This window comes from Mustelus asterias, chromosome 19 (genome assembly GCF_964213995.1).
Source record: "Mustelus asterias chromosome 19, sMusAst1.hap1.1, whole genome shotgun sequence".
Taxonomy (NCBI): Eukaryota; Metazoa; Chordata; class Chondrichthyes; order Carcharhiniformes; family Triakidae; genus Mustelus; species Mustelus asterias.
In genome coordinates, this window is record NC_135819.1 from 48463588 (window position 1) to 48487796 (window position 24209).

The 24209-nt window shown below is 41.8% G+C and overlaps 1 protein-coding gene across 2 annotated transcripts in view; it reads right to left on the minus strand.

Moving 5' to 3' along the window:
• The window catches only part of cerk (ceramide kinase), a 59482-nt gene extending 35590 nt beyond the window's left edge, over window positions 1-23892 (minus strand). The window contains exons 1-4 of one of the 2 annotated variants that reach the window (XM_078235527.1): window positions 23606-23892; window positions 16060-16194; window positions 12645-12767; window positions 5255-5380 (exon numbers count right to left, since the gene is read on the minus strand). In XM_078235527.1, the coding sequence (XP_078091653.1) occupies window positions 5255-5380; window positions 12645-12767; window positions 16060-16194; window positions 23606-23726 (505 nt within the window). In that variant the 5' untranslated portion in view covers window positions 23727-23892. The remainder of the gene's footprint in view (window positions 1-5254; window positions 5381-12644; window positions 12768-16059; window positions 16195-23605) is intronic. The other variant, XM_078235526.1, reaches the window with a different exon arrangement.
• Between the last annotated feature and the right edge of the window lie 317 nt (window positions 23893-24209).

The window sequence follows — 24209 nt, forward strand, 5'->3', positions numbered from 1 at the left end:
CCACATGAATGTGTGCAGCCTGCAGTCTGCCTTCACAAGTCACATCTATGATCTAACACACAGTCAAAAGAACAATGATGTATGTGTAGGGGGACTCCAATTTGTGTACTACATTGTGATATGAATTTGGGATGGTGTAGTACATTCCATGTTACAAAGGAACCAACACAACTTCACATCACCAGATCGCTACTCTGTCCTTTAATCCCAATAGCTTTTTTTACCCCCAAAATTGCACTTGGCTACAGTTCAGATTTAGTTCAAAAGTTGTAACATAAAAGGGCAAGACTCGAACATCAGACAGGCACTTCCTGCAATGATGTGATACCAAGTTCAGCAGCTTGCCCTATAGGCTTATAATGCAACATTAAGAAGTTGAATATGTGCTAGACCTTACAGTACGAAATTACTAGGTCTCATTTTCCACTTACACAAACCTTATTACAGTAATGTCCCAGGAAGCTGCACCATCAGCTGGAAGGCAATAGTTTAAATGGCATTAGTGAAATTGGTTTACATGCTTCCACAAATAGGAAAGACACCAATTAAATGCCAAGTGATGCATTCAATTACACAAACTTTGAAAAACTTATCCATCTTTACTTCTACCTCAGATCACACTTCAGAACTGTCAGATAACTGACAGGATGCTAACAAAAAGCCAGAAAATTGCCTCAAAGCTGAATAAAATAGCACTGATAAAACACAGCAAACTGATCAAGACAACTGAACAGATTAAATGAAACAGAACAGGGGCTAAATGATAGTTATAGAACATAGAACATTACAGCGCAGTACAGGCCCTTCGGCCCTCAATGCTGTGCCGACCAGTGAAACCAATCTAAAGCCCCTCTAACCTACACTATTCCAATATCATCCATATGTTTATCCAATAACCATTTGAATGCTCTTAATGTTGACGAGTCCACTACTGCTACAGGCAGGGCATTCCACGCCCTTACTACTATCTGAGTAAAGAACCTACCTCTAACATCTGTCCGATATTTATCACCCCTCAATTTAAAGCTATGTCCCCTTGTGTTAGCCATCACCATCCGAGGAAAAAGGCTCTCACTATCCACCCTATCTAATCCTCTGATCATCTTGTATGCCTCTATTAAGTCACCTTTTAACCTTCTTCTCCTCTAACGAAAACAACCTCAAGTCCCTCAGCCTTTCCTCATACGATCTTCCCACCATACCAGGCAACATCCTGGTAAATCTCCTCTGCACCCTTTCCAACGCTTCCACATCTTTCCTATAATGCGGCGAACAGAACTGTACGCAATACTCCAAGTGCGGCCGCACCAGAGTTTTGTACAGCTGCAACATGACCTCATGGCTCCAAAACTCAATCCCTCTACCAATAAAAGCTAACACACCATACGCCTTCTTAACAACCCTATCAACCTGGGTGCCAACTTTCAGGGACCTATGCACATGGACACCGAGATCTCTCTGCTTATCCACACTACCAAGTATCTTACCATTCACCCAGTACTCTGTATTCCTGTTACTCCTTCCAAAGTGAATCACCTCACACTTTTCCGCATTAAACTCCATTTGCCACCTCTCAGCCCAGCTCTGCAGCTTATCTATGTCCCTCTGTAACCTGCAACATCCTTCCGCACTGTCCACAACTCCACCAACTTTAGTGTCATCCGCAAATTTACTAACCCATCCTTCTACGCCCTCATCCAGGTCATTTATAAAAATGAGAAACAGCAGTGGCCCCAAAACAGATCCTTGCAGTACACCACTAGTAACTGAACTCCAGGATAAATATTTCCCATCAACCACCACCCTCTGTCTTCTTACAGCTAGCCAATTCCTGATCCAAACCACTAAATCACCCTCAATCCCATGTGTCTGTATTTTCTGCAATAGCTCACCATGGGGAACCTTATCAAACGCTTTGCTGAAATCCATATACACATCAACCCCTTTACCCTCATCCACCTCTTTGGTCACCTTCTCAAAGAATTCAATAAGGTTTGTAAGGCACGACCTACCCTTCACAAAACCGTGCTGACTATCCCTAATCAAATTATTCCTTTCTAGATGATTATAAATCTATCTCCTATAACCCTTTCCAAAACTTTTCCAACAGAAGTAAGGCTCACCGGTCTATAATTACCAGGGTTGTCCCTACTCCCCTTCTTGAACAAGGGGACAACATTTGCTATCCTCCAGTCTTCTGGCACTATTCCTGTAGACAATGAAGACAAAGATCAAAGCCAAAGGCTCTGCAATCTCCTCTCCAGCCTCCCAGAGAATCCTAGGATGAATCCCATCCGGCCCAGTGGACTTATCTATTTTTACCCTTTCCAGAATTGCTAACACCTCCTCCTTATGAACCTCAATACCGTCCAGTCCAACAGCCTGCATGTCAGTACTCCCCTCGACAACACTGTTCCTCTCCTGTGTGAATACCGATGAAAAATATTCATTTAGTGCCTCTCCTATCTCTTCAGACTCCACGCACAACTTCCCACTACTGTCCTTGACTGGCCCTAATCATTCTTTTACTCCTTGAACCAGATCTAAAGGTCTTTTCATTAAGAGTTGCAGAAGAAGCCCCAACTCAATGTATTATCTTAATTTTTTCATTTGGCATCCACAAAAACTACATTCTCTTCCCCATGCCCCCCACCCCTGTGCAAACTTAGACAACGGCTCTTCTCATCTGTAAAGGATAGTTGGATTTCTGTTGGATGTGTTGCTCTTCTCATCTGTAAAGGATAGTTGGATTTATTGTAAATACACAAAAGTTCAAATCCTGCTTTGCTGGCGAATCTGAATAATAGTTTCAGGTTTAAGAGAATTGCTCTGAATGGTCAGTTTCCTGTTAGGTAATGAAAAATATGTTCCACCACCCATTTTGCTATCCTGTTTCAAGAAATGAAATAAAATTTAACCACCTTTTTAAAGGAGGCATCTATTATTCTTTCAGAAGGTCACAATCTGAAACCTGCCAGGAAATTCAGCTTTTGGCTTTATTCCATCATGTCAAGGCAATGATTTGGTCTTCCTTCTCCATGGGCAAAATTTCCTGCCACTGAAGAACCAATGCACAAGCCATCCCCACTGATCACTGCAGCCCCAGAGTCATTTAGCTGGAGACAGGACTTCCGTCCCTCACAGGCAGAACCCCCCCCTCGGAGAAATGCCACTCAATCAAATCAGCCAACAGCTCTATCATTCCAATAGTCGTCCTGTTCACAAACAGGGCATATAAAGACACAAACTCAATTTACAAAATAATGTTTGGAAAGCTAGTCTTTACAGGTAATCAAGTCTTAAAGGTACAGACAATGTGAGTGGAGAGAGGGTTAAGCACAGGTTAAAGAGATGTGTATTGTCTCCAGCCGGGACAGTTAGTGAGATTTTGCAAGCCCAGGCAAGTCATGGGGGGTTATAGATAGTGTGACATTAAAAGTTATTTGTAAGTAATTGAATCCCAGTATTTGACCAACAAAGCAATGTAACCCCGGATTAGGTTCATAGGACAGTTTAGAGTAGAGCAGGAGTGAAATAAACCAGTACTGTACAGAGGTATAGGTAGTGCATACATTTTCTATCAGACCAGCCTTACTTCAATGTAATAGCCTGGGTAAAAGCCCTTATTGAAAAGTCAGTGGGTGGGATTTTCCATCTGCGCTTGCCCCAAAACCGGAAAATCCTGCCCAAGGTCAACGGCCCTTTGCATGGTCTGTGTCCCGCCCATTATAATTCCTGTGGTGGGTGGAACGGTAAAATTTCACCCAGTAAGTCAGAAGGAATGTTATCCTGGTGCATGGATACACAATGAGAGGTCCTTGCTTGCCAACAGATGTCCTTTTGTGCCATGCCAATCAAATGTAACAAGAGTTAATTCCAAGAAAAGAAAAACCATTAACTCAAATAGTTCTTACATACGAAAATTGGATATATGCACAACTTGTTTAATTCTTACTTTTACAGTAACATTAAATAACAAGTTCTCTTCAGCATCGGGCAATAATGGATGTGCCTCAGACACTGGGTGCACAGCTCCTGCTCTGTTGCTATCTTTTCAGTGGTATATTCTTACTCATTTACCAGCAAACCGTGAAGTGAATTCACTGATGCAGGATCAAGGCACATATTTCTTGATGGGGTTCGCCACCATCACCACTGCAATGAATCCCAGGCCATTACTGACACACACTTCTGCGCCTTGCTAGCACAAAATTATTTCTGTGAAGATTTAATGACAAACACTAAATCTGTTGGTTGTTAGATGCATGATTAAGAACAGAGCTCTCCCAGTGCTAGGTATTTAAAATGCTCAAAGGATTCGACTGCGCAAGACAGAGAAATTGTTCGGGTGAGAATACCAAGAAAAGGGAGACATGATTGGAGCGAGGTTACTCCAAACCATGTGGCCCCAATTCAGTTGAATCATAGAATCCCGACAGTACAGGTGGCCATTCAGCCTATCGAGCCTGCACTGACAACAATCCTACCAGGCCCTATCCCTGTAACCCCACGTATTTGCCCTGCTAATCCCCCAACACTAAGGGGCAATTTATCATAGAAAATCATAGAAAATCATAGAAACCCTACAGTGCAGAAGGAGGCCATTCGGCCCATCGAGTCTGCACCGACCACAATCCCACCCAGGCCCTACCCCCACATATTTACCCGCTAATCCCTCTAATCTACGCATCCCAGGACTCTAAGGGGCAATTTTTAACCTGGCCAATCAACCTCACCCGCACATCTTTGGACTGTGGGAGGAAACCGGAGCCCCCGGAGGAAACCCACGCAGACACGAGGAGAATGTGCAAACTCCACACAGACAGTGACCCTAGCCAGGAATCGAACCCGGGACCCTGGAGCTGTGAAGCAGCAGTGCTAACCACTGTGCTACCATGCCGCCCATTTAGTATGGCCAATCAAGTTAAACTGCACATCTTTGGACTGTGGGAGGAAACCAGAGCACCCGGAAGAAACCCATGCAGAGATGGGGTGAACGCGCAGGTGGTTAATATCTCAAGAGAGAATAAAGTGAAGTAACTGAAGAAAATGAAACGACTATTATTAAAACCCATGCAAACTAAGTCACAAACACAATTTCTGCTATTCAATTACCTTCCCAACTGAGTAAACAGACACATCTAAAACATTAAGCACTTTAGCCTGAAAGCAGTCATTAATGCCATTTCCCTGCCCTTAACATAGTTGTGGTCAACTATTGAAATACTAGTTTAAAATAGAGGCAATAACTCACCAATCACTTCTGCAGAAATGCAAGCTAATCGAAACAGAGGGGCTACTTTATCGTCATATATTTGTTTTCCCAATCGTTTCCCGCCGAAAGGATTAATGAATACAATTAAGTGCTTGGGTCGCATAGCTGTAAAAGAAAATGAAATCAATTTTACTACTACTGAACTTATCTGGCAAATTATAATAAAACTACAAAAAACATTGGATTAAATCTGAGTGTCAGCATACATGGCAATGGAGATGTCAGTTAGCATGACTCTTTAAACACAATTTGAAATCTTAGTATTTCCCTTGCTATGTAGCAATGGCCATCAAAATCCTTTACACAACATTTTAAAAAGCAGGTATGGTCATTTGTACCTTTATTTCCTTCCTCAGTTTACATCCCTTCTGGAGATGTCCCTTTGCTAGCACAACTTCAGATAATTAAAGTGGATGTGACTTGCATCTGGGTCTCTGTCCAAGCTGCCCTGTAGCCAACTGTTAACAACTATCAGTAATGTTGTGTCTTTAACTTAGTGAAACATCCCTTGATGTTACACAGGAGCATTAGGACTTGCCCAAGTCCAGCCCATTCCCATAGTGGGGAAAAGAAATAAAAAATTTCAAAGAGGGTGGAGCAAAGAGGAAAGCCTTTTTAAAGCTCCGTGGTGTGACATTAATGTACCTATAAGAAAGTTTTTTAAAAAAGTCATGATTTCTGCAGCTCTCCCAGCTGCAGCGCTTTGTTAGCTCACAGCCCTAGCTGATCTCAGTGCTGCCAGGTTGGTTACCAGATGTATTTTTATTGCTCAAGTGGCTTGGATGGGAGATGTTTGTTTTTACTTTGGGATTTTTATAACACTGCATTGTTCGGAGGAAGAAAAATTGGCTGGCAGGTCAGGTGATAGAAGTTCTTTCATTTTCAGTTCTGAGCTACAGTTTAGTTTTTGGAAGAGACAGCCAGCTGAAAAGAAGTGTTTTCTCTTTCCCTGTTTCTTTCTGAAATTCTGCTGGTTATCTGAAAGCAAGGTCTTGCCTTCCTGCAGTAAAGATTCTGCGGTTGGTGGCTTGACCAGAAAGTCTCTCCCTGGGGTTCTGAGAAACTGTTTTGACTTCAAAATGTTCTGAGTGAATCCAGAGAACCGCAGACTTGAACCAAAGAACTCAATTTCCAATATCACGTGAACATTAGTCTTTGTTGTGTTGAAGGGTTTTGTCTATGTAAGGTTTTGCTTATGTAAGGTTTTGCTTATGTAAGGTTTTGCTTTTGATTGGAACACTAGATATATTTGTTAAGGGTTATATACTAGAGTGGTCGTTTTGGTTTGTTGTTCGTAATTGATAAAAGTTCTTTCCAATTTTCTTAAGAATATAGTTAACATATGTAGTAAGTAAACTTTGTTTGACAAAAGCTCCCTGGTCATTTGAATCATACCTGAAGTGAAACCACCCATGCTTATCCTAGTCAAAATCAAGAAGCAAAACTTATGATTCAGGTGGGCTCAATACAACACTTTGGAGTTTCTGACCTGAGCCATAATACTGGACCAAGTGGACCAACTCAATATCCTGAGATTTCTTCAAACTTTGATGCTAAAAGGGCATTGACAGAATTCACCACTGGTCACAGAAAGTATTTCAGAAAATTGAGAAAGTTGAAAAGATGGTGTTGAAAATAAAAGCTGATCAAACAAGTGTTTTTCTCACAAGTTCTACATCCCATACTTTGATTAAAAAGATTGAAGGCATGAATATCTACAGTAAAGCTGCAAAGTATTCATTCAGCATTTTCCCCAGCAATGTGCTGATGCAAGAGAAATACACAACAGGAAATGTATACGGAAAATCATCCATTTGAGGTTGTAAACATTTGGTCCACAGTAACTCAATAAAATGCTGATAGTGTGCTGCACTGTCAGCATTTTAATGTTTCATCATTTCCTGTGTTTTTTGGCAGAAACAATACTTATCTTTTAAACTCTGAAGAGTTGCTTAGAAAGATGATTTAAGAGATTTTAAGAGTTAAGCTATTTTTGAACAGTATTCTGAGGTGTGCTTTAATGTACAGTATACTCATTACATCGAGGCAAACAGATTGCCAATGGAATCGTAACGACATGTGAGCTACAATGTCAGGATGTAAGCTTTAGGTCGTTGTAAATGGGCATTAACTGCAGCCCTATGGCGCAATAAGGGGGGCAAAGAAGAGAGTTGTGGCTAGAACTAAATTAATCATCTCGTGTCTACAAATATGTAATTGAAGAGTGAAATGGAATTAAGAAGGAAAAACCAAGGAAGCGACATGAGAAAAAAGGAAGTATTGCGAGAGTTCTACTTGCTATGCTGGAAAAAAAACAAAGCAGTGAGGATAAGAGTCAAGGATGGACTATCATGGCAGTTTTTAAGGGAAGAGGAACATAACCTGTGCAAATCAATTTTTAAGTGTCAGTGAACCCTAGGACAAAGGAAAGTTAGCTGCGCAATCAGATGTTTAAGTCAGGAATGGATCAACTGATTCAGAAGCAGGGCCCGTTAGTAATAAACAGTGAAGATGGGGCACGGGAGCAAGATGGGATAGAAGTTCCCTGGTGATGAGTTATTCTTGAGATGGTCTAGTTCGATGCGGAAGTCGACAACTTGGTCTTAGCATTGCGTATGCTCAAGTTTGGGGGGTGGATCCTTCCATCTCGCTGCAATGCTTTTGCAGAGAGCAGAGAGTTGGAATAAATGGGTGCTTTTCTGGTTGGCAGGTGGTGACTAGTGGCGTGCCGCAGGGATCGGTACTGGGGCCTCAACTGTTTACTATTTTTACATAGATGATCTGGAGGAGGGGACCGAGTGTAGGGTAACAAAGTTTGCAGACGACACAAAGATAAGTGGAAAAGTGAATTGCGTGGAGAAAGCGGAAGGTCTGCAGAGAGATTGGGATAGGCTGAGTGAGTGGGCGAGGATCTGGCAGATGGAGTATAACGTTGGCAAATGAGAGGTTATTCACTTGAGGAAATAATAGCAAATTGGATTATTATTTAAATGGAAAAAAATTACAACATGCTACTGTGCAAAGGGACCTGGGGGTCCTTGTGCAGGAGTCGCAAAAACCCAGTCTGCAGGTACAACAGGTGATCAAGAAGGCAAATGGGATGTTGGCATTTATCGCGAAAGGGATAGAATATAAAAGCAGAGAAGTCCTGCTGCATCTGTACAAGGCATTGGTGAGGTCGCAGCTGGAATACTGTGTGCAGTTTTGGTCCCCTTATTTGCGAAAGGATATATTGGCCTTGGAGGGAGTGCAGAGAAGGTTCACCAGGTTGATACCGGAGATGAGAGGTAGTAGATTATGAGGAGAGATTGAGCAGATTAGGTTTGTACTCATTGGAGTTTAGAAGGCCGAGGGGTGATCTTCTTAGAAGCATGGGTTAGTAAATTTGCGGATGACACTAAAGTCAGTGGAGTTGTAGACAGTGCGGAGGGAAGTGGCAGGTTACAGAGGAAGAAGTTTAACAACACCAGGTTAAAGTCCAACAGGTCCAAATAAACCTGTTGGACTTTAACCTGGTGTTGTTAAACTTCTTACTGTGTTTACCCCAGTCCAACGCCGGCATCTCCACATCAGGTTACAGAGGGACATAGGTAAGCTGCAGAGCTGGGCTGAGGGGTGGCAAATGGAGTTTAATGCAGAAAAGTGTGAGGTGATTCACTTTGGAAGGAGTAACAAGAATACAGAGTACTGGGCTAATGGTAAGATACTTGGTAGTGTGGATGAACAGAGGGATCTGGGTGTCCATGTGCATAGATCCCTGAAAGTTGGCACCCAGGTTGATCGGGTTGTTAAGAAGGCGTACGGTGTGTTAGCTTTTATTGGTAGAGGGATTGAGTTTCGGAGCCAGGAGGTCATGTTGCAACTGTACAAAACTCTGGTGCGGCTTTAAATTAGCTCCCCACTTGCAGGGCTTGAGCCTGCTGGAGTGAAGGAGGGGACAATCGAGGTCCCCCCCGGAGGGTTGGGCACTGGGGGAGTGCCCCCTGAGCGTTGACACCATGGCAATGCCATCCTGGGCCCCTGGCACTGCCCAAGGGGCAAAGTGCCAATGCCCAGGGGGCATCTTTGCATTGCCCAATGGGCATCAGGCAGTGCCATGGGGGCAGGGCCCAATGGGAGACAATCTGTGGGGATGGTGGGGTCGCCTCCCTCCGTCACTCAGAAACACAAATGATAAGAACAAGAGTGACCCAGCATTGATTCAGGCAATTAAAGTAGAACCATGGGAGCTTTTGAGGAAGTTGAGAGAGGTGATGGTGTTTTGCAGAAAAACAGGGGCGTGAATGACCATAGAGAAAGCGGTTTGAAATTTTATGACAAGTAATCATGCAAGTATAGTGAAATGCAAATGCTTCCAGCCCATTTCCAATGGGTACAATTATTAGACTTGGGTCAGGATTTTCCACTCCTGCCTGTGGCAAGCGTAAATGGAAAATATCACGAGAAGGCCACAATTTGATTTCACGTCAATGTGAAACCAGGTGGAGATTTTGTGCTGTAGCCTTCAATGCCAGGTTGTGCTTCGCACTGAGCAAAGAATTTCAATAAATTTATATCTCATGCTCAGGACTGCTTGCTCAAATCATCCCCTGCACTGGATCATCAGGGCAGGTCAGCGTACAATTAGAACAACATGTTTCACAATGACATATAAACGACGTGGACCTGGCAACCTGCACGTTGCTCTGAATTAGAGGTTCAGTCGCCGGCCTTGCATCGCGCGGCACTCACAGGAATTAGCACCATGTCTTGCAGACAACACCACATCACTCAGGCCAACAGTAAAGTAGGGATGGCTATTAATGGGCTGCAGGGTTAGGCTGCACTCGCTCAGGGGGGAAACTTGCCCTGAGGCATGGGATGGGGCTCAAGAGCAAGGGCTGCACTGAGGATTAAGAGTGGATAATGTTGCATTCAGACACATGACTGGGAAGGTGATGGTGGTGGTAGTAGTGTTCTCAGCACCAGGATGGGGAGTGTGTGTTACAGAATATAAGCCACTTGGGGCCAGACTGGAAGGATCAGCATTTGAAGAAGCACTTCAGTTTACATTGCTCAGCTTGCAGACACTGTCCTCATCCATGTCAACCCAATCCCAACCTCAGGTGGTTGTTAACATTACACTCCTCAATCCGTAGGCATCATAGCGGACCATAGATGGCATATTCAGACAGGGGAGACATCTGCAGTCAGAACGGCAGCCTACAAGAACAAAGTGCTTTTCCACTATCCTCAGTGGGCTGGTAGCTGTGTACCTTCAATTTGATAAAGCTCCTCAAAGATATCCATCTCCAGCAATGGGGCAACACATTCAGTGTCACCTTGAAGGTGAAATTGATTGGTAAAAGCTGGGCCAAGGCAGCTGAGGACATTCCACAGATGTGAATTTATTCAGAGACCACTCAACCCTCTGTCATCTTTTTCTCTATCACATTAAGATCCAGCACTCCCAGTTGAAGATGCCTTAGCCCTGCTTCTCCCCAAACCCTGCTCACCCTTTCCACTGACTTTCCCCCCATCCTGCTCCCAGCCCTCGGCTCCATTTCCATCCACATTGCTCCGCAACGCCACCTACCCCTGCTCCCCTTCTGCCCTGGCTCGACAGCGCTCCAAAAGCTTGTGCTACCAAATAAACCTGTTGGACTTGAACCTGGTGTTGTGAGACTTCTTACTGGCTCAACTCCCCCAGCTCCTGTAGTGTCTCCTTGGCCCCAAACAGGAGCTCTGCGAGGCACTACCCCCTCAGGGCTGAGTCACTCCGTCAGTAATACGGCCTCAGATTGGATGAGAAGGTCCAACTGTTCTGTGCTAGTGATTCCAACAGCAGAGGTGGAACCATAAAGATAGCCCAGCACAGGAAGGTGCCCTTCATCTGGTATCTTAGTGAACAACCCAAACTCTTTGCAGCTGACCAATTCCCTTTGTTTGGTCTCTCTCATTTCCATAACCTCCATTTTACTGGCAACCACCAAACCTTCCCTATCGCAAACAACAGAGTTCATCTATCAGTTACTGAAAATGAAAGATTAGAGAACTGGAATTGTATAGAACTAAAAACTAATCTGAAGACCTTGTTGGTTGCTTCTTCGTTTGTCGAACTGAAACCCGCCAAATCAACAAAGCTGTCAACAACATTAAGAGATGTAACAAATTTGATCATGTGGAGAGGGTGTGAGAGAAACATGGGACTACAGTTAACAATATGGGGTGTAGAAACACATACAGCAAATATAAAAAGTCCAGCTTTGTATTAATCAACTGAATAGGTGTAGATATATAGACAGGTGGTGGGAATCTGGAACTCTGCCTGAAAGTATGGTACAGGTGGAAACCCTCACAACATTTAAGAAGCATTAAGATGAGCATGCAAGGCTACAGACCAAGTGCTGGAAAATGGAATTCAAGTAGATAGTGTTTGTTGGCCAACACAGACAATAGGTTGAAGCATCTCTTTCTATGCTGTAAAACTCTATGACTCTGTCTTCTTGAGGAATGACTATTGGATATACTACTGCACAATGGTACATATGGTAATAGAGCTGCAGTGAAGAAGGCAGCAGAGAAAAACAAATAGTCTGGCACATTTGCCACTGCTAGCCACAAATTCAACCTCATCATGACAAACCTGTGGTTCAAATGAATGAACAGTTGAAGAATGGACTCTGGAGTTGAAGGTAATCTGGTACCTTTTCACACAAGACAAAATGCTCAAACAATCAAATCATTCTGCCAATGGGAGAATAATGGGCCTGCTCTGAATTAGACTCCAAGAGAAACACAGGTCCCTTTAGAAATCCCACAAACATGAAAGCATTACAAACTAGGTAGCACACAATGGGTCAAACTGAAGTTGAAGTCAAAACTATTGTGCTTACAATGAAAATCATAGAAACCCTACAGTGCAGAAGAGGCCATTCGGCCCATCGAGTTTGCACCGACCACAATCCCACCCAGGCCCTATCCACATATCCCTACATATTTACCCGCTAATCCCTCTAACCTACGCAACTCAGGACACGAAGGGGCAATCAACCTAACCCGCACATCTTTGGACTGTGGGAGGAAACTGGAGCACCCGGAGGAAACCCACGCAGACACGAGGAGAATGCGCAAACTCCACACAGACAGTGACCCAAGCCGGGATTCGAACCCAGGTCCCTGGAGCTGTGAAGCAGCAGTGCTAACCACTGTGCTACCATGCCGCCCCCTGTGCTACCATACCGCCCCCATGTAGTATTTCAGATCTAGTTAACTTCTGGAGAGGCAGGAAGAACAAGCATTAATTTTGCACATCACCTCAGGTAATATTGGCTTGTAAAATACAACACCTTTGGCAGTTTTACCTTTGGTTCACATAAATATACAGTACCTTGTAAATCCAACAGTTCCTTAAGTGCTTGTACCCACTGGTTACAGAGTAGGTGATCGCTGCAGTAAAAGGTCACTTCACTACATTCCCAATGGTGCCCTTTTGATCTCTGCACATAATACACTAAAGAGAAAAAAGGAAATAATTATGAAATAATTTGTAGCACTTCAATCTTAGTTGAAGAAAACATTGTGCGTTTAGACTACTTGTGTGATTGGATAGGCACTCTAAAAGACAGGCAAATTTAAAGCAGACTTTATTTCATCTTATAAAATCTACAAACTTTACTGTAAAATCAAACCTTAGAAGGAACTAGTAGTTCTGCATAAAGAAATATGAATCAGTGTAAAACTTCTGTGATGACAAGTCAACATTTATAATTTATTTTGTAAAGTAATTAGAATGCTACCAAAACAATTTTTAGGGAAAACCTGGTGACTTCCTAAAATTCCACACAGCCTAAATCTACCTGTATGCTTCTATGGTCTTGATCACAACTCCAAATTGTCCATCTAAGGAACCAAGTGACTGGCACATTTCCAAGTGGATCACTCCCATTCATCGTCAAACACTTGCCAAAGCTTTTGGAAGATTTTTTAAAACAAATCCACATGCTTCTTCAGTAACACTGCAAAATTTTATTCTGGAATTGAGCCAGTTAAGCATGTCGTAAACTGAGATGAGAGTTTCAGGTCAATACCAGGCTAAGAATTCATTGCATTCCAGTTGCCTGGTTACAAACTGCATCACGTGGCTCAGAAACGTCCTTGTAAGTTGGTATCCATACTATCAACAAAATGAAGGTCACTAACACCTGAAACCAATAAGAAAGAATTTCCAATTCTTATTCACACATAAGCTTGCACTGGGATACAATTAATGCTTGGGATTTTCTTAAGATCTGGAATCAATATGAACTTCAGAGTGATGTCAACATTCAATCATGTTAAACTAACGCAAAAAGATTTAAAGCTACTTTTGGCAGCTTGCTCAAAGTAGTATAAAAATGCTGAATAAAACAATGGTATACTTCATAAGTTTTTTCTAAACACAAAAGGCTTTTCCCAAGTCTTTGCCTCTAGATTCTGACAGTTTGCGCAATGCAGGTTTATTCAACAACAGCCATACATTTAGGAAAGTGCATCATAGTCCAGATTAGATTTCCTGTGTTTGAAGATATTTATTTGCATTTACTGTACAGCTTCAAGTATGTTTGTTTCCAAAAAATGTTTTTCCATTAGTCAAAACCACCAATTGATTTATTCTGGCTTCAGAGCATTTCCTGAAAATGCTTTGTGTCGCTAAGAAACACACAAAGGACTCCTGAGAGTCTGGCTGAAACATAGCCGAGTGCTCTTAATTTGATGTTGAAAGACGAATTTGCCCAATAGGTCAGGTCCAATTTAGACTGGTTAGAGTGGTATCACATTTGCAAGTGTTATTTTTACAAGCTGTAGAAGATAATTTGAGCAAAGCACACTTAAGAGGTTTGAAGCCTTTGCCAAGTTCATAATCATCTCAATGTAACTGCAACCCAGTATGTTGCTTAAACAGTTTGCAGTTTAGGTTGTCTGAGGAATCTTGAAACTTGCTTTTCAATCTTTTTAGTGCAGAGACGATGGTCCCTCAGCTATGTCTCAAAATTAAAATTTAACTAGTATTCAATTGCTATTTGAAGAACTCCAGGCAGGCAGCCAAGTTTATATATCTCGAACTCTACAGTCCATGGGCAAAGAGCAATGTGGAAGTCAGCAACATTACTCAGGTCTCCTGGCCCAATATCAGAGGCTGTAGATGTCCTAATAAACATCACTACTTCTGCACCAACAACAAAACGCATATTTTTGCATTATAAAATATCCAACATTTGATTAAACAGCATCTGAAAAATCCAAGGTTACAGAGCACATGAAAGAGCAAGTCAACAGATTAACCTGCACAACATGGCTTCAAATCCAAAATTACTAGTACAACGAGCTTCAAATGAATATCAAGAATATTGTGAATACATATTACAAAAAATTGAAGTTTGAATTGGTCTGTTTGATGGAGCCAAAGGCAGTGCAGAAACAATCAACTGTCAAAGGAAATAAATGTGAAGAACGACTTGATAAACTCGAGATCCACATCCTTAAAAATATACTACTTAACAAGAGTCTAAGTGGTCAGCAGTGAAAAAGGTGAAGTAAAGTTGAAATATGTTGAGAAATGCCAGAACAATAGGACGAGAGAGGCACAGGTTCAGGGTTGTAAATTTAAAATCGATTCGGGGTATCTTTTTAAGAAGACAATGGTCAAAATATGACTAGGTTACCTGGAAGGTAAATTGCAGTTAACACATATTTAGTTAACACCCAGCTGATGAGTGAATGATGGCAACACTAGTATTCTGACAATGCGATCGAATGGCATTCCACACCCAAATCTAATCACGTCATGTTAGAGCCTAAATACCAATTTCTACGTCAGGAACTTTGTTAATCTCGGCACAGGGAGCAAAACAAATTTGGAGGTGGGGAAGGCATCGTCAGGGTGGTAAAGGAAAGAAATCCGATGCCAAAGTGGAAAGCTAAACTATCAGGAGGTAGATAGCACAACACAGTTGTGTTAATATAGTAACATCTGCTCAGAGCCTGGTTTCGTATTATATTTAAATAGCAGGGGTACAAAGCAGAAATACAGCTGGAGGCGAATATTAGGCAAATACTTGTCATGTTTAATTTACAGAACATCCTATCGATTTAGCTGTCCATATGTTTAGATTCACTGCAGATAACTAATCACAGTGACCTGTTAGTAAATAATGTGTCCATAACAAGGCAAATAGCCATTATTCCCATATACAAAAAACAACCAAGCTGCATATAAGAATCAAGAGACAAAGATGAAAAGATAAAACAGAAGTATATTCAGTACCAATGCACTGTGCCACAAAGTGATCATGTGAACAGAAACAGTCCATTGGCAAAACTGACTACAAAGCTGTCTCAGGGTACTTTCAAATGGCTGGATATACAGAAGCATCAGCTGATGGCAGCTCTTTTGGGGTGGGGCAAACAATTGAGCCAGGAATGGTGAAAGTTATATGTTCAAATAAAAACAATATACAAATTCTCAGAATCACAGTCTGTAACTCAACATCCCCGATGACCTGTTGAATGAGTGCAATACAGAGCAGGAAAACTCCCGATTTCAGAATGTACTTTCTAAACTTATTTAAGCAATAGGGATGCCATAATTGACTTCAATAATCCAGAGTTCAGTTGAGGGGAAAATAAAATTTTTAAAAATCAGCCAGGCTTGCTGATTGTTATCTGGAGGGAAGAAAACTGGCAAGCCAAAAAAAATGAAATTCTGAGAATTATCTATAGTTGAATGAAATTTTAATAAGTCTTGGTTGAAATATTAACTGTACCTGTGAATGCATGCAACGTTAGCTCAGTGGAAAACGAAGGCATTTTCTGCCATCTTCCATTTTCTTCACTAATTCCATCTTGTTCAGTTTCACAAACAGCAACAATCTCACAGACAGGCACAGAGCGGCTCCCTCCTTGAAAATAAACAGATTTTCTTTCATTACAATCCTTTTTATAGGCATCATCATTAGATGATTAATCGTATTAATACATAGATATTTATTAAATAATCGTTATAAAAGTCCTGAACTTAACACCTTAGCTGTAAATATCAAAAGTGGCAAGCAAACTTGTAAGTTGTATATTTTATGTATAAAATGAAAGCTGTACTTGCAGTTTAATTATTGAAACATTTTTAATGAAATTAATCTATAACTGATGTACTAAGCACAACAACTGCAGAAGCTGAACTTCCTGGATCCTATAAATAACATGTATTTTGAAGTAGTGGAAAATTATTGTACACTGCAACCTCTCCAGTCTGACATGCTTGGGACCAAGTCATTTATGGATTTCAAAATGTTTGCAATTAAGTTACAGTTTACCATAACATTTTGACTTGAACTAATCCAACCAGAATTGTAGAAAGCAGAAGAAATTAAATCTGGCCAAAATTTGAGGTAAAAAAAGACTTAAATTATATTTATAGTTATCTTCTGGAATCTAGATAACATCTTCAGCACTTAGTACAGGAGTAAGCCTTTGTGGCCTACATGCATTGGAAAAATTCAAAACGACAAACATTTCAGAACATTTTGCCACAAATAGCTTTTGACAGAATTTGACTCTGTCTGCCCCACAATATAATCTTTCACAGACTTTTATATAATGCCCCTTGCCCGAAGCAATAGTGACAACCATCACCTACAGTATCTAATCAGTGAATCTTACAGGAAAGGAGAAGGTAATTTAGCCGATCCTGGCAACTCTTTTTAAAGAGCTATTCAATTTAGTTCCACAATACAACTTTGCCCGCATTGCATTTCACATTACTCCTCTTCAAGTGCAGGCCCCATTTAAAAAGTTATATGAAATCTGATCTACCAGCTAGCTAGTTCTCAGTCTTAACACCCATGTGAAGAAATTACTCCAAATTTTGCATCTGATTCTTTTGCTGTTTATAATTAATTTTTGTTTATCAGCCCACTTGTTGAAGAACACACTTTCTCTCTATTTTGCTTTATCAATATCCCATGATTTTGAATACCTCTTGGGTCATCCCTCAAACTTCTGTTTTTCTAATCTCGCCACGTAACGAAAACTCCCTCAACCCTGAAGCATTCTAGCAAATCTATTTGACAACATCTCCATGGCCTTGTCATCCATCCTGTAGTGTGGTGCTCAAAACTATACACAATAGTCCAAATAATCAGGAATTTCTAAAAGGTTAGCATGCTCTCCTTGTTTTTATATTCACTGCCCCTATTTAGAAAGGCAAGAATCCCACATGGTTTATCAGCCACCTGATCAGAGGAATTTCAGCACCAGGGATGAAAGTTACTCCAAGGGACTAACAATCATCGAATCATAGAAACCCTACAGTGCAGAAAGAGGCCATTCAGCCCATCGGGTCTGCACCAACCACAATACCACCCAGGCCCTATCCCCTTATCCCTACATATTTACCCGCTAATCCCTCTAAGCTATGCATCTCGGGGCAATTTAGCAGAGCCAATCAACCTAACCCGCACATCTTTGGACTGTGGGAGGAAACCGGAGCACCCGGAGGAAACCCACGCAGACACAGGGAGAACATGCAAACTCCACACAGTGACCCGAGCCGGGAATCAAACCCGAGTCCCTGGAGCTGTTAGGCAGCAGTGCTAACCACTTGTGCCACCCACAATGCAGAATAAAAACCGAAAACTCTGGGCGGGTGCTAAAAATCTGAAATAAAAACCGGAGATGCTGGAAATATTCAGCAATTCCGTGGGGGTAAATGGGTGTTTTTCTGATTGGTGATCAGTGACTAGTGGTGTGCCTCTGTGTTGGGACCACAATTGTTTACGATTTACATAGATGATTTGGAGTTGGGGACCAAGTGCAGTGTGTCAAAATTCGCAGATGACACTAAGATGGGTGGCAGAGCAAAGTGTGCAGAGGACGCTGAAAGTCTGCAAAGGGATATAGATAGGCTGAGTGGGCGAGGGTCTGGCAGATGGAGTACAATTGTTGGTAAATATGAGGTCATCCATTTTGGTAGGAATAACAGCAAAATGGACTATTATTTAAATGGTAAAAAATTGCAGCATGCTGCTGTGCAGAGGGACCTGGGTGTCCTTGTGCAGGAATCTCAAGGAGTTGGTTTGCAGGTGCAGCAGGTAAATAAGAAGGCAAATGGAATTTTGTCCTTTATTGCGAGAGGGATGGAGTTCAAAAACAGTGAGGTTATGTTGCAGCTGTAAAAGGTGCTGGTGAGGCCACACCTGGAGTATTGTGTACAGCTTTGGTCTCCTTACTTGAGAAAGGATATGCTGGCACTGGAGGGGGTGCAGAGGAGATTCACTGGGTTGATTCCAGAGTTGAGAGGGTTGGCTTATGAGGAGTGACCGAGTAGACTGGGGCTATACTCTTTGGAATTCAAAAGAATGAGGGGGAGATCTTACAGAAACATAAGATTATGAAGGGAATAGATAAGATAGAAGCAGGGAAGTTGTTTCCACTGGCGGGTGAAACTAGCACTAGGGGGCATAGCCTCAAAATAAAGGGAAGCAGATTTAGGACTGAGTTGAGGAGGAACTTCTTCACACAAAGGATTGAGAATCTGTGGAATTCCTTGCCGAGTGAAGCAGTTGAGGCTACTTCATTGAATGTTTTTAAGGCAAGGATAGATAAATTTTTGAACAGTAAAGGAATTAAGGGTTATGGTGAGCGGGCGGGTAAGTGGAGCTGAGTCCACAAAAAGATCAGCCACGAGCTTATTGAATGGCGGAGCAGGCTCGAGGGGCCAGATGGCCTACTCCAGCTCCTAGTTCTTATGTTCAATCAGGCTGTGTGCGCGCATTGAGGAGCAAAATTGATATATCAGGTTGATGATGTTGTGGTTTTCTGTCAACTGATTCGCCTGTTTGCAGAATACTGGCTATTGGAGGAAGCATAGTGGTTAGAAATAAAGCTATGAATCTCAACTTAACTGTGTCTATGCATTTGTTTTCTTGGCTATCAAATTAAGCAATTTCTAGAGCACTAGAACTTTGAAGTTACCGCAGCACTGTTGACTCATTTCTAGGTTGCACAACATACCATAAAGTTAAAAATAGAAAACAACACTTAGCAACAAATACCATGAGGTATTTCACAACATACAATAACCAGGATAACAAAGCAAAAAAGTCCATTACCTGCAAATCAGAATGCAATATACTGCACTGCTATTTCAAATGTCAATTGTGGAACACTTTGCATTAGCTTATAAATTCAAGACATTGCATGACAATCTTAACTGCAAATCATAAAATGAGTCAACAAAGACATTAGAAAGGACAAACAGAATAGTTCTTCAACATCAGAATTACACAAATTATTCCATGAAATACACTGCATGTTCCAGTCTGATGTGAACATGCATCTTCATTCTGAGGTTGTTTTCACTCTCTGGAGTGCCTAGAATGTGGGGAGAGTCTCAGGATAAGGGGTCAAGCATTTGGACTGAGATGAGGAGAAATATCTTCCCTCAAAAGGATCACGAATCTTTGGAATTTATATCTCAGAGGGTTGTGGATGCTCCATTATTGACACATTAAAGGCTCGGATAGACAGATTGTTGGTCTCCAAAGGAATTCAGAGATATGGGGAGTGGGTAGGAAAGTGGAGTTGAGGCCCAAGATCAGTCATGAGCCATACTGAATGGATGAGCATGCCTGCTCCTGTCTCTTGTGTACAGGAAGATGTTTCACACTTTGCTGTACAGAATCAGTAAAATAGCCTGCAATTCTTTGCTTAGCTTAACGCCTTTGTTAGGCAGGACCCTGGAAGAGTAGAAATAGAAAACAGGACAGAATTATTTAGGTTTGTTTCCTCATTGCTGTCAGATCTATTCCAAAATTTATACTATTGATTTAGGTCTCGTTAATTGTGGTCCATGAACAATTTTGCTAAGTATTTGTGTAAAACCAAGCACCGATATGATTTTGAAAAGGGAGTTTACATACAGATACACGACAAATGCTCAACTGGATACGAGTAATTCCAAACCCCTCCACTCGAAAACAATAGTCAATACAAATAACTAAACAAATATGCATGAGTGGGCTTCCATTGTTCGCCACTTGCATGCTTGTGCGTACTTGCAACAGCTCAAGTCTCAAAACTCTCGCCTTCTTTTCCACACATTTTTAAAAAATGTCAAGTGTGGGGGTCAATGCCAAGCAAATTTCTGGTCTAGAGATTCATCCAGTAAATTCTCTCCAGTTGAAGGAAGATCAGAGAGGTGTGAACTTGGTGTCAAAGTTCAATGGGATCTTTCAATAACTATAATTCTACCAATTTGAATCCATTTTCATCCTTACACATGGAACTTGTATTTTAGTTTTCAAATGTCTAAGATATCACATATTCAAAACTTCTGTTAGAATGTACCAAATGGCACCATTTTACATGAAATACTTTTTTGGAAAATAGCCTTTGACACTCATCCCTATTCGATCATGTCCTCGGCACTGTTGAAAGCCTGAAAACATGCTTGAAATGTGCTTCTCAATCCAGACTGTACAATATCAACAAAGCCTCAAAAAGACGACAGGACAAAACTTCATTTGATACCTTTATCTAATATTTAAATGGTATCTGACAGACAAGCACTCAGTTTCAAAGCTGATACAGTTAGGTCTCCATGATACACCAATTACAGACACTGGGGCTGAGTAAAAAAGTTCTAGTGGAAATAAATGAGCTAACTTTAACGTGAGTTTTCAACTTGTAGAGTTACCATTCCGTTTCTTCCGCCCCAAGGAATAATATAGATTGATTAGTTATCAAAAACTCCCAAAAGTAAAAGGACAAAACTGAGAATTATGTCCCTCCAAAAAAAAGAGCTTTACCTATCACATAAGTCAAACATGTTTCAAAGAGAAATATGAATCAGAGATCAGTGGCAGAATATCAGAATCCACAGACAAATAAAATATGAACAAAGGGGTGCACAAAGCCAAAGAAAGCTTAAAGATATAGTAGTCACCTAGCATTAATTGCTATGCATGTGCTGCATTGTATTCTGATTTAAAGAAATGCTGCGCTTTCCCCAACCTTTGTTCTCCTGCCTACAAACTGTTCATTACTAGAATAGCAAAAGTGAAGTTCATTGGTACAAGAGAAACCAAACAGACTGAACAATGATGCACTTACACTGAAGATATATACATTGCCAACAGAAGCACACATGCAGCATGACCTAAAGGCCTAAGGAAACCAAACTTTACAAGAACAAAATCACAACTTTCAAACCTGAACAACAGATGAAAGAATAACATTAAGATCTGACAAATTTAAATCAAGTACTTTGATGCCGGAACAAAAAGCCTGACATTGCCTTTCTCCACTCCACCTCATCCCAACTACTCTCGAAACCCTCATCCTAGTTTTTTAAAAAATTGTTTTGAGAGATATTAGCAATTTAGTTGTCTCAATACTGGACAATTTCCATGCTCTCCTGGCCAATCTCCCATTTGAGAATTAGGTCCGTCAAAACTCTGCAGTCTGTTCCCTAACTTTCACCTGAGCTCACTGACGGAATCCTGGTTGAACAACATCTCAATTTTGTAATTTGGCATTGACTTATCTCCACCTCAATAAGAAACACAGGATACGTTTGTTGGGATGTGTACGTATGGTAAAATGACAAAAACAAATCTTCACGGTTCATACAGAAACCTGCAAAGATTTGGCTTTATTTGATCAGACTGGCATTTCTAGCCAGTCACAACAGAACTGATTTTACTTGCATACTTTATCATCATCAACAACATATGGTAACTCCCAATGACTGCAAATGCCAATACAAGAACATAAATTCCCTCCGCAACATTCAAGACCATTTTGCGCGATGACAAATCAAACCATACACCCTCAATCACCATTTTTTTTCCTTTCCATTAGAAAAGCTCAATTTGTCTATACAAAAAAGAAAATCACCCATGAAACAATTCAACTCAAGTTTGGAAACTGTTGTCATTTGATTTATAAAAGTTTCCAAATTCCAACAAATTATTTTTTTAAAATGAAAAATGGCCATAAAAGGTTCTTTAAATATTAAAAGTAATGCTTGCAAAGTTTTTCCCATGCCTATCAAGATATCGATGTTATGTTTTAAGGCCTATTGTGTGTGTTTCATTCTGGGACTTTCCCAAGTGGCCATTATACAAATATAAGCCTTGACAACAAGTACCAATAGTCCACTGGACTCCTGGGGAATATCATTGCTGAAGCAGATTTTCTTCTCACCTTGATGTTTAGAGGGGCATACTTCTTGCAGGAGTCGCTTAACAATGGCCAAGAGTGGAAATCTGTGACCTTGCAAGTCTGAATTGTTGCTTCATCAAACTGTCAATCTGAACTACTGCGAGTGCTTTTAGCTTTATCTTCCAAAGAGGTTACCAGTTACCACTATCAATTCTCAAACACCAAACTTTACAAAGTCAGAGCAATCCAGAATGACAAAGATTTGCTTCCTGTTTTACTGCACGTCATGTTGCTGTGAAGAGAAAACATCTTATTTTCTGATAATTAAATGAGAACAAATTACTTCAATAACTGGTTTCAGATCTAGTTTTCTTTGCAACCTTTCTTCAAAACCAATTAGAAAGCTTAAATGTAACTTTGACTGAACATGTGGATAACAACATTGAAGACAGAGAACACTAAGTATAAAATACTTAAACACAATAACAAGGTAAACATATTGAAATCGTGACCTTTTGATCAGCTTGGTGTATTGTATAATACAACCCTATTTACTGTAATTCTAGGTAACGGGAAATTAGGGAGGGACGAAAGTATTCATGTGATGATTCACTTCTGCACCTTTTAAACAGTTGAACTGTATTTTTTTAAACAACCACCTGGTTCCATCAGAGAAAAGCACGAATTGTAAATAATTGCAAAATAGCTACCATTTTAGGAACATTGGGTGAAACAACAAATAGGACAGAGGGAGAAAACTAAGGGAGAATAGTTGTAAGAAAGTACATCGACTTGAAAAGTCAAAGTCCATTGAGTAAAGTCCATTTCACTTTTCTTTTGTGCCGAACTCCAAATGCCGTTGATGGGGGGGGGGGGGGGGGCGGTGTCAGCCAGGCGGGTTAGGAACTCTCGGAATTTAGGGGCACCGTCCGTTAGGATATATAAATCCATTGGGTATTGTGGCTTTTCAAAGGGACACAGCCGGGGCCACACACTCACCTTGTCTCCGAATGGGTAACTGCCCATCTCATGTTTAAAAATAAACATCCCCTCGTTAAAAATGTCAGCCCCCGCCCCCCCCCCCTCACCAATAGCTGCCTGTCACTCTGTGTGGATGAAGAGCAGACATTGAGGGCCCCCCACACTCACCTCCTCCGCCTTTCCTTCGACACATTGGCTGCCAGGAGAAAGCCGACTCGGTTAAGGTGACAGCGAACGGCTGGTTATTGACTAGCAAGCGCGAGAAGAGCAGCGGCACAGGCTGCTCCATGGCTCTCCAGGAGCTGTCGTCGCGGTGATGGTGCTGGTGCTGAAGGGCCGAAGTTCAAGGGCACCGGCTCGGTTGGGCTATCAGGGCGCCATCATTCTCCAGCCCAGCGCATCCGCTCCTCCCTGTTGCTGTCCTCCGCCGACCTGTTGAGCGGCTCCCTGCTTCCGTCATCACGCAGAGCGCGCGGCTGTGAGGGGCGATGCCACAGGGGAGGGGCTGGGCCGGGTGAGAGCCCTCCTCCGCATGCGGGGCGGCGCTTCCCTCACGTGGAAGAAGCAATCCGTACTGGGGGGGGGGCGGGGCAGGGCAGTCCTCAGTGGGCGGAGCCAGCGCTGTCTGCAGGGAGCGGGGGCGGGGAGGGACAAAGTCTGGTCACCTACCCTGGGCGTGGCTAAGGCTGGCCTCGCGCTCCCTCCTTAGTCAACGGACAACTCAGCTGTGAGGACAGTGCCCATCTGTGTGTCATATTGGGTGTGAATGAGT